This window comes from Mus caroli, unplaced genomic scaffold, assembly GCF_978045245.1.
Source record: "Mus caroli unplaced genomic scaffold, Mus_caroli_1 scaffold_3, whole genome shotgun sequence".
Classification (NCBI taxonomy): domain Eukaryota; kingdom Metazoa; phylum Chordata; class Mammalia; order Rodentia; family Muridae; genus Mus; species Mus caroli.
Window position 1 is genome coordinate 151,291,247 of NW_028227258.1, and position 11,373 is coordinate 151,302,619.

General features: G+C 41.2%; 1 protein-coding gene across 1 annotated transcript; it reads left to right on the forward strand.

Annotated features, from left to right (window-relative positions):
- Positions 1-490: 490 nt before the first annotated feature.
- Positions 491-3,518, forward strand: LOC110291560 (myelin P2 protein). Its single transcript, XM_021158773.2, has 4 exons — positions 491-563; positions 1,701-1,873; positions 2,033-2,134; positions 3,468-3,518. The coding sequence occupies exons 1-4, from the start codon at positions 491-493 to the stop codon at positions 3,516-3,518; spliced, it is 399 nt and encodes a 132-aa protein (XP_021014432.1).
- Positions 3,519-11,373: the final 7,855 nt, after the last annotated feature.

The following is an 11,373-nucleotide window of genomic DNA, read 5'->3' on the forward strand; positions in this document are numbered from 1 at the left end:
CCTACACACATGCACACACACCAACACTCACACACAGACACTCAGACACACACACACAATCATATAATATATAGAAGGGCTTAAGCATGCCTATCAATGTAAGATGAACCAAAAATATCTTAAAGGTTCAAACAATACTTTCAGTTGTTTTTGTGGTTTTGGAAACACAAGGACATTGTGTAGAGGATTCTTTCACCCATGGATAGGCAGTGTATGACTTAAGAGCCATTCATCACTCGGCCTGGTCACCGCCTTTCTTCATTGGGTCTCAGGGTGAGTCACATGCTTTGGGTTTCTTTGAAAAGAGCTGTGCAAGATCTCAGCATCTCCCAGGCATCTGCTGCATCCCACCAGGAACTCTACTGAACTCTCTCATCATCTCCCAGGCATCTGCTGCATCCCACCAGGAACTCTACTGATTGCTCTCATCATCTCCCAGGCATCTGCTGCATCCCACCAGGAACTCTACTGAACTCTCTCATCTGTCACAATGAGCAACAAATTCCTAGGCACCTGGAAGCTTGTCTCCAGCGAGCACTTTGATGACTACATGAAAGCCCTAGGTGAGAAGTGCTTCATGACAAATGTCCCTTGAAAGACAGATGCACAGTTTTCTTCCAATATTCTCCCTTCCCCCGAGTCTGGGGAATGTTGCGTGGGCTGAGTGCAATCTTCTGTCTCATTCATAAAATTTACTTCCATTTCACTAGCAATAAATTGTTAGAACTTACACAAAGCTATTTAAATGCATGGAACTTGAAGGCAGTTTTGCAGGTTTGTCGTTGGAAATTTGGGGAAAACTATTAGAATTTGAGTCAATCCATATTCTGGCATTTTCTGAAAGCTTGTTTAATAGAAATTAATGTGATCATAAGATTATGAGTTGAATACTAGAAAGCCACAATTTAAAATTTTAACCTTTATCCAAACTAAAAATTTTGTCTCTGCTTTGAGTTTGTCTGTAATTAAATGATCATTTAAGTGTGTGAAGCTTGACAAATAACACATTTCCTAGATGAGGAAGCTTGAAAACTGTGGAAGTTGTTGAGATCAAAAGAGCTAGTTGGATGCTGTGAGTTCAAACTCCGTACCACCAACGCCTGCCCATCCTAGTGTTGAGCAGGGACTATAGACAAAAGAGTGTGGTGGAGACTTTGTTCTGTTTTGTTCTTCTTACCAGGCATATTATGGAACTACAGAATGTCAAAAATATGATTCTACTAGGGAAATGGGGGGAGGGGTGTTCTGTATATCCGTAGCTCCTTATGGACAGAGAATGTGTTATAGCAAGGTATGTGTGGATGGGAGATAGTTAGGCTGAAAGCAGCTATAATGTTTGTAAATGCAAACTCAAAGGTCTCTAATGCTCCATACAAATCTGAAATGACTTATTTTATGGTGAGGATACCACTGGACATGACAGAGTGGACAAACTAAACCTTTGCAGCTGTGTAGTTTTATGCTATAAACTCTGTCGGCATCACTGTTGTAACAGTGCACTAAAATGCTTGTGTCACCAACATGCATTTTCTCTCATTGTTGAAACTTGGGAGGAAGCCCCACCATCTACTCATTGAAGGTACCACTGAATAAAGAACTTTAAACCTATGGACAAGACATCTGTCTCTTAGATATGCTTCCTTAACCAAATCAAACTAAAACAAAACAAATAAAACAAACAAAACTACCTTGCTTTTCAGGTGTGGGGTTAGCCAACAGAAAACTGGGAAACTTGGCCAGGCCTACTGTGATCATCAGCAAAAAGGGGGATTATATCACCATTAGAACGGAAAGTGCCTTTAAAAATACAGAGATCTCCTTCAAGTTGGGCCAGGAGTTTGATGAAACCACAGCTGACAACAGAAAAACCAAGGTAATCTGTAATACTGTTCTCCTGAAAGCTGGTCCGGTGGAGTACTGAGAGCTAGGACGATCCCTTCTCAGAGTTAGGGACCTGGGGAATGAATGTGACTTGTTGAGACATCTGTCATGGAAACTGAGGTAAGCCAAGCATGTGAACATGTCTTTGTAGAGCATCGTGACACTGGAGAGAGGCTCCCTGAAGCAAGTGCAGAAGTGGGATGGGAAAGAGACAGCCATAAGGAGAACACTGCTGGATGGGAGAATGGTAGTGGTAAGAGCATTTCCAGTCCTCACGGCAGAAATAATGCTGTATATATGCATTGGTTGTGCTTGTTGCAAAATGTCCCTTGTTCTTTGGAATACAATTAGACAATAACACCAAGAATAAAGTCAAGAGTTAGTGCTTGAGTGAAAAACCATTTTTAAAAGTTCATGTTTGAGTCCTTCGTGTGCTAGGTCACGATTTTAAGTGGTAGTATCTAAACAATAAAGTTAATGAAAATATGGATGAATGTCACTTATTTAAACTTACTGCCAAAAAAGTAAGCCTATACTCCTAAAGTAAAATATACCCTGGCATGCCCAATTATAGAATATTGTAGTAAAAACACTTTGTTTTTCCGGAGTCCATAGGAACTTATCCTAAACTATACCAAAAACACAATTTAAGTTCTAAGCTCTGGAGACCCCATTTAGTTAGCAGATCAGAATGAGGCAAAGGAGTCCACCAGATGGACTCTAAGGGAGTTTTAAGACTGAGAGTCTGTGCTCACTAATTAACACACACTGAATATACATACAATCCTCTAGTGGGTTGAGTATTTCTATTACTGTGCACTGGGTTTAGCTCTTGCTCCACAACAGATGTCTAAGAGTCAGTTCAACACAAGGTCCCTTTTACGGATCAACCAAGCCAAATCTCTCAGGGAGTATATTTGGCTGCTCTTTGGGTAAGGCAAATGTGAAAGCCATTTTGATATTAGTCACTATTCTCCTTGTGACCAGAGCCAGCTAAAAAGCATCTTCAGAGAGAAGAACTCATTTTGATCTGTAGTTAGAGACTGTCCATCACGGCAGGGAAGACAGGAAAGCAGATGCTTGGGGTAGCTGGTGGTGCACATGAGGAAGAAAGGAAAATGGACACTGGCACCCAGCCCACTGCCTCTGCCTTAGGCTAACGCATGGACTGGCATGTCTCTATGCTAGCATGTGTCAGGTTTTCAGGTCCCCCACCTCAATTACCCTGGCGGAGATGGCCCCTCACAGACATGCCCAGAGGTTTGGTTTGTCTTTGTGACAGATGATTCTAACTCCCACAAAGCTGACAACCAACATTGAGCATTATAACTATGACAATTTTATTGGATTGAAATGCATCTAAATCGTGCATAAAAACAGCTGTTTGATCATGTATAATAACACAGATCAACTCTAATGATTTTTCTCGAGTTTCTATGTTGTAATTGTGAACTACTAGAAAGCTGGCATCTAGGTATTTTATTCCTTCCTAAATGTAATCTTGTGGGTTCATTGTAAACTGCTATATTATTCCAAATGTCCTGCTCTCTGACTTGTATTTTAAATGTCCAATCTCTTCTCTTAAGGAATGTATAATGAAGGGTGTGGTCTGTACCAGAATTTATGAGAAGGTCTGAGAAAAATCGTTGGATCATCCAAATGATGTTTGCTAATCCAAGACTGGAAATATTCAGCAAGTCCTGAATTCTCTGCAGCTGGTTTATCTGGTTTCTTCTGCACTCGTCATACTATGTTCTATAGTAAAGGTTTAAGTGAGGATTAATCTAAAATATTAATTTAGACATTTTCCATTTTCATCCATGTCTTTACCATAAGTTAATCCTTCTGTATTGACTAGACAAAAGACATCCCATAAAAATCTCTGTTGCAAAGTGACAGCCTAAGCTGTGCTCATTCTGTTTTAAATAATGATAAGAAGGTAAGAGCTTTGTTCTGAGCAGAGGAAGTGCCTCGGGGGCCTGGACAGTTAGAAGGCAGGGGAATCTTAAAGAAAACAAAGCAAGAGGATGAGCTGCTCTAACTGGGGGTGGGGTTCCTTGTTTCAGCCAACAGGAGCAACCTCTATTCCACTTGGCCAAAGTTTTGTAATGCACAAACAATATGATGCACAGCTGTTACAGCCACTAATCATGTTTGACAAGTGCATGTTCTTATGTGCCTGCACATCCCAACTGAGGCAAACATGGTTCCTCCATCTTAGCAGGCTTCCTCATCTCCCTCCCCAGGTAATATTAATCCACCAGAAGCAAGGATGGTTTTGATTTGGTCCTAGACTAGCTTTACTTAAAATAGAACCAGACCTCCTGTATTCATTTCTTTTTACCTTTTAAAACTTAGCACAATGGTTTCCAGGTTTATCCAGGTTATCACATGTAGTAGTAATTTGTTTCTTCTTATCGCTGAGTATTATTCCATCGTATAACTGCATCATTATAGTTATCCATCTTTCTCCTGAGACAATTGGGTTATAACTAGTGTTTGTATATGATGAATAAAGCTGCTACGTTCTTGTACAAGGCTTTGAACATCTGGCCTCTTTCATGTTAGCTAAGTAACTAGTCATAGAATACTGAATCATTTATAAGAACGAGAGCCACTGTGCTTATGTAAGAGTGAAGCTGCAATATATGATTTGAGTAAATGATAATTGTGTGATTCTTTATGGAAATCAGATGTTCACTGTGGAAGAAGACGCATACAAAATGCAGAATGAGCGAAGGCAGGAAAAAAAGGCCATGAACTCCAGTGGAGTCAGTGAAAATCCATGGTTCTACCTCGGTGTGAACATGAGATGTCCCTTACATTCTCAGGGACTGAAGTTTTGCCCCCTAGCTCTGATGCTATCTTGGGAGATGGTCAAATCTTTAGCAGGTGGGTTCTAGATGGAGGAAGTAGGTCACTGGGGCACGCCTTTAAATCTCATTCCTAGCCGGGCGCGGTGGTGCATGCCTTTAACCCCAGCACTTGGGAGGCAGAGGCAGGCGGATTTCTAAGTTCGAGGCCAGCCTGGTCTACAAAGTGAGTTCCAGGACAGCCAGGCTATATAGAGAAACCCTGTCTCAAAAAATCAAAAAAATAAAAATTAAAATTAAAATAAAAAAAAAGGTCATTCCTAGCACCCCTCCTCTTCTTACAATTCCTGTCTTCCATGAGTTTGGGTTGCCTCTGTCATATAGTTCAGTTGTGATGATGTTCCTCAGGCTCAGAACCAAGGTAACTAAGCATTTTGAACTTTGACTTCTGAAACTCCCAGCCAAAATAAAACCTCCCCCACATTGTTTATATCAGGTGTTTTGCCACAGTGACAAAGTCTGACTAATACAGTTTTTAAGCTCTGTGTATGTTCATAAGTAGATACAACTGTACATGCATAACTACATGTGTATGTATGTGATCCATATATGTACCTAGTGTGTGTTTGAGTATGCATACACATGCTGAGGGCTCCTAGTTTTGTCTCCCAAAAGAGCTCAGAAGAACAGATACCTCAGGACTATGAACACACATAGTACTTGGGGCTTGATCTCTAATGCCATTTCTCACTAGAAGAAACCAAAGTCCCCTGGAGAGATGACTGATGACAAACCAGGACAGAAGAGGTACTGTAAGATTTAAATATTTTTTAAAATACTCAAAGACATGATAGAGTTGTGTTGCTTGAACATAAAGAAACTTCCATTGGTTAAACTTAGGACAGCTTGGGTATAAAATACTTGATAAATCACAAGTTTAAAACCGTTAAGAAATCACAAATTCATAAATTATCACTATGAATGATAAACCATTGGGAAAGAGAGTAATCCAAGACTCTGATATTGTAGCGAGATGATAGATATGACACAGAGAAGGGGCATAGAATACATGTACAGCTGGTAAATGTGGAAGGAGTTCTGAAAAACAGGCAGCACTTTTCAATGACTACAGCAAACGTGGACTACAGTAAGAATTATCAATGAACAATAGATCTGGATTGCACTAGTTATTTCTCTCTTTGCTGTGAAGGAAGGATTAATCTCAGTTCACAGTTCCAGGATAGAGCTCATTGTGGTGGGTGGGGTGATGGGGGAGATAGGACCATGGCACAGCTGCTCACACTGCATCTGCTGCCAGGAAACAGACAGAGATGATGCCTGTGTTCACTGTGCTCTCTCCTTTGCAGCCAGTCTGGGACCTCAACCATGGGTCGATGCCACCTACATGCAGAGTGGCTCGTTCCTCAGTTGAACGTCTCTGGAAGTGTCCTCCTGGACTCTTCCAGCACTGAGTTTCCCCAAACCCTCTCAAGGTGCTAAGGACATCACAGTCTTAAAGTGTTCTCACACAAGAGGAAAAAGAAGGAATGCATATGAGATGTCAAAATAGAGCAGCCATTTGACAGGGTTGTCAAAATTAACCCCACCAATGAAGGGCAGCCCAGCAACATGTGCCCTGATACTGAACATTGCATTTGGAGATCTATATAACGAGGAAAGAACCAGGAAATTCAAAATGAGGAATTTTGTATTTTAAAAATGAAGGCAGGTGTCGACTGAGTTTCTCAAAATGTCAATGTCATCAAAGATGGAGAGGTTGTGGGAGTCTTCCAAATCACATGGTAACTAGCTGGAGAGACAGGAAACGCGACAGGAGCCTGGGGTGGATTAGAGTACATATTGGGGATTAGAGTACAGTGAACTCTGATCAAGGGAAAGGTTACCTCTATTCTTGGAAAACCCAGGAAATTGTGGGTAGTGGGCCTTATGTAGTGTGGGTGTGATTTAGTGTCAATGCCTCAGAGCAGCATATGCATTTGTTTGCAGTACACACACACATACTCATAGTGACAAAGCAAGTGGCGTGGACTGGAGCAGTAGCATGATCTGAATGGAATCGTGCTTGTTTTCTCTGAATTACTTTGTTTCTCATGTTTGTTATCTGCAAACTGGTATGCTTCTCCCAACTTCCTTGTATCTTTAAAAGTATTTCCTAAGAAGGCACACTATGCCAGCCTTCCTCCCCCTCCAGGTCTCCATGGCATGCTTCTGGTGGGCATTGTGAGCCTTTCTTTCATTCTTTGTCTTCTGCCAGGGCAACCCATTAAAAAGAATGTTTAGAACTGCACCTCTATTTGTAGAGGTTTATGACTTGCCATAAAATGTATCCGTCAATAAATATAATTACACTATTGTACAAAAGCCCCAGGTACTTTTTAATTTCATAACAGGAAAAGTATTATGTTACTAATGAGGAAGAGAAAATAATCACTTCAGCAGGTTGTAAATGTTCCTAAATTAAAAAAAAAAAAAATTCTCAATAGCCACAGAGAAGGGAGTAGGGAAAACCTACTATCTGAACCCATTGCAGGTATTGTAGCAAAACAACCAATGTCCCATGTCAGAGTCACAGTAGAAAGCTGTGCCTTGCTGTTCTGGGGAGGGGTAGTTCAGGGTGGAGATCCTGCAGTTTTGCTCTCTGTGCAGGGCATTTCCCCCTGACAGAAGCGTCACTTGTCTGCTTCCTCACATAGGGAACAGGGAGAATGACACCCCACCCTAGGCCTCTTTTATAAGGTACAAGTCCATCCAAGGAGGGTGCTACTTGTTCAAGGGAGCTAATTACTTCCTAATGCTACTAAACCTGGGAGTTAAGATTTCCATATGTGAGTTTGGGGAGAACACTTAAGGTTTGAATGTCAACTGTCCTCCAAAGGGCCATACACTAAAGCCTGGGTCCTCAGCCCATAGCACTATTAGGAGGTGTCAAAACCTTTAGGAGGTAGGTAGTGCCTAGTGGAAAACTATAAGATCATTGGGACGACTCGTGGAATAGTGTACTGGGCTCCTGGGCCCTTCCTCACTTTCTTTGCTTCCTAGGCATCACAAGGTGAAGTCACTTTGGTCCCCCCTCTCTACCTATCTGCCACCATGTTCTGCTTCAGGGACAAAGCATCCAATGGACCCAAATCTCTAAAACTGTGAATCAAATGTGCACTTCCCTTATTGAGGTTGGCTTATCTGAGGTGTTTGCTGCTGTAATGGAAATCCAACGAACACAAACATCATCAAACCAGCACTTAGGATCCATAATATTTAAAACTTGGCTTAGTACTTTTTTGATATAACATTGCAGTGAAGAACAGTCAGACTGGTTAGTTGACGCTTCTGATCCCTCCTTACTAGTTGTGATCCCAAACATATGCCTTAGCACACACACATAGACCCGAGTTCCTTAGAGAACACGCTTCAAAGAGTTGTGAAAAACAAATGAGCTAATACACGGAAGGTGCTCAGATCAGTGTTCAGAAAAGACATCGCAGAAGTGTCTTCTATTATTATTTATTTACTTGTTTCTTTTATTGGTTTGTATGTCTTGAAACAGGATTCTGTATTATAGCTTAGTCTGGTCTCAACTCATGTTCCTTTTGCCTTGCCTCTAGAATACTTAGGTTGCAGGCTCACAACACCATTCCTGGCTGTTCTACTATTATTTATTGAATGATACACATGATGTTCAAAGTGAATAGAAACACAGGAACTCTTATTACAATATATGTTTTAAGTAATTTGTAATCCAAGTGAAAAAGTCAAGAATATTATTCAGAAAAAAATCAAGAATCATTAATTAGTGAATAAGCAAACAAACACTTAAGATTGGAATATTTAAAATGGGAGTTGGTAATTAGCTACTCCAACCTAAATGTGACCAAGATAAATGTAGATTCTAAAGGAATAAATTATCTGCTGTCAGTTGTATAATGACTGGCATATTTTTGACTTTTAGGATGTGATTGTATCTAGGAACTTGCTGAAACTGACCTGAGCACGTGGCTAGAGACTGGCATGGGGCCATGTCTATAACCCAGCATTTAAGAGGAAGAGGTGGTGAGATGGGAAAGGTGAGGCCGGCCATTTGAGACATAGTGAGACCCTATCTACAAGCAAAAATGTTTAGAGGCTCATTATTGATTTTCAGAAAATTTGCAAGCCAGATGTTAGAAAGAATTGGTAGTTTGAAATTCAGCACAAGAGTGTTTATACAAGAGAGTCCAGCACAAGCCATTGGGGTTTGCTCCTTATGGAACTGAATTGAATCACTCACTGCAGCCATTGCAGAGATGTGACATCACACTTAGACTTTCTCTCCCATTAAAAAACAAAACAAAACAAAAAAACAAAAGCCTTATTCATTTTTTTTTTTGTTTTTGTTTTTCGTTTTGTTTTGTTTTTCGTTTTTCGAGACAGGGTGTCTCTGTATAACCCTGGCTGTCCTGGAACTCACTTTGTAGACCAGGCTGGCCTCGAACTTAGAAATCTGCCTGCCACTGCCTCCCAAGTGCTGGGATTAAAGGTGTGCGCCACCATGCCTGGCTCGCCTTATTCATTTTTGTGTGTAGGAATGTTTTGCCTGCATGTGTGTGTATGCATACCACATGGATCCCTGGTGTCCTCAGAGGTCAGATGACAGAGTACACTTCTCTGTAACAGGAGTTACAGATGCTTATGAACAGCCATATAGATGCTTTCTTAATTACTGAGCTGTCTCTCCAGCTCCTTAGATTGTCATATAAGAGTTCAGTTTAATGTGACTAGAGATTTACTGTGTAATTGACAGTTACTTGAGCTTATCCATGCAACATGTCTCTAGCAATGGTTGCACACTAAGAATCATTGGGGAGTTGGTGACCATGTGCATTTCAGGATTATATCCATCGGGGTGCTGGGGAGATGGCTCTGTAGTTAAAACACGTGTTGCTCCTTCAGAGGACTGGAGTTCAGCTTCTAGCACGTGCCTCAGGCAGCTCACTGCTGACCATAGCGACTCTCCAGCACGGGAATGTCCCTGGAATGAACTCACACAGACACTACACATAGATAAAAGTAAATCTTAGAAAATACTATACTGCAGAATTTTGTTCTTATTGCCATGGGTGAAGACTAAGATCTAGACTTTGCAGCCATTAAAAGGCAAGCACAAAGATATCAACAGTTTAAATAGTTTATTTAACAAGCTTCAGTTCATGAGCCAGGCTGCGCTACCCCACAGGCAGTTTAGGCTCTGCTGAGAGGGAAATGGGGAAAGCTTTGTTTTCGGAAGCAAGACAAGGAAAATATTTGATGGATTGAGGTGGAAAGTCTCTAGGTAGAAGGTGATGTTTCTGGGCGTTTGTTTGTGTTTGCACTGCTAAGATTTTCCAGGAACTTTCATGTGCTGGCTGGGTAACTGCTCTATCACTGAGCTGCACTCCACGGCCAGGGCGTGGGTGGTTTGGAATTAGCTTTAAGCTTGTTTGCCTTGTACTGTGAGTTCATTTTGGCTTGCTAAGTAGGAACCCAGATCCCGGGAGTTCATCTAAGCATAATGACCTCCCACTTAACTTTATTTTTTTAAGATTCATTTATTTTATTTTTATGAATACACTGTAGCAGTCAGACACACCAGAAGAGGGCTTTGGATACCATTACAGATGGTTGTGAGCCACCATGTGGTTTCTGGGAATTAAATTCAGGACCTCTGGAAGAGCAGTCAGTGTTCTTAACCTCTAAGCCATCTCTCCAGCCCTCCCACTTTTTAAAGTCAATCTCTAAACTCCCCCAGGTGATCCCAATATGTGGCTAATTGCAAGCCACTGCACCAAAGTCTTCTGAAGTTGAAAAAAACATCAACGGAAATGCAGCAAAAGGCTGTTGACATCAAGGGTACCAAGGGGTTCCACATGAAATTAAGTCACTGTTGGGAGAGAAGGTACCACTGCCTGCAGATGATCTTACAAGTGTTCTATGCCTCAAGTTCTTTCTTAGGGAAGCAGCTACTTATTATCTCGTTGCTGTTTTCATTAGAGGCCATGCAACTGTCATTATTCAGGGTAAAGCATATACAAAAGTAAAGGTTCATAAATGTGGGCCAGCAGGGGGACACGGGGTTAAAGAGACCCCAGATCTTTGAAAATATAACTCATAATCTAGTGGAGTTCACTAAGATAATTACTCAAATTATTCAGCATGGAGTGAACTTTTGGCTATCTTTTTTAAAAAGTGACTTGCCAACTTATCTGTGGTCCCAGTTGTCTATGGGTGGCTTTGGGTGGCTTGTCCTGGAGCCTGAAATCCTCTCTCAGTCAAGTGGAGTAGAATAGTTGCAATTTGCTTTCTGATACAGCACAAATCTATCAATTTATTAGTGAACTGATGGTTCTCTTTCTCCTGAAAAAGTTTTAAAACTAAACTCGTGACTGACTGGCTGTGTTTCACACCTATAAGATAAAATGTTGTTGAGAAGTGACACAGCTTCTGGGACAGACCCCCTGTTTCAGGCTCCAGACATCTGGGCACCTTCCCCGCCAGAGGAGAGGTGGCTACCTGGGAGGGCTCTGACTTTTACACTGCTAAACAGGTAAAAGTCCTTAAAGAGGAAACACAAAATTCCCTGAAAGAATTACAGGAAAGCACAACCAAACAGGTGATGGAATTGAACAAAACTATCCAAGATCTAAAA

Coding starts and splice junctions, on each gene's coding strand:
- LOC110291560 (XM_021158773.2), top strand. CDS start 491: ATGAGCAACAAATTCCTAGGCACCTGGAAGCTTGTCTCCAGCGAGCAC. Junction 564..1,700: donor TGACTACATGAAAGCCCTAG/GTGAGAAGTGCT, acceptor CTTGCTTTTCAG/GTGTGGGGTTAGCCAACAGA. Junction 2,135..3,467: donor TGGATGGGAGAATGGTAGTG/GTAAGAGCATTT, acceptor TCTTCTCTTAAG/GAATGTATAATGAAGGGTGT.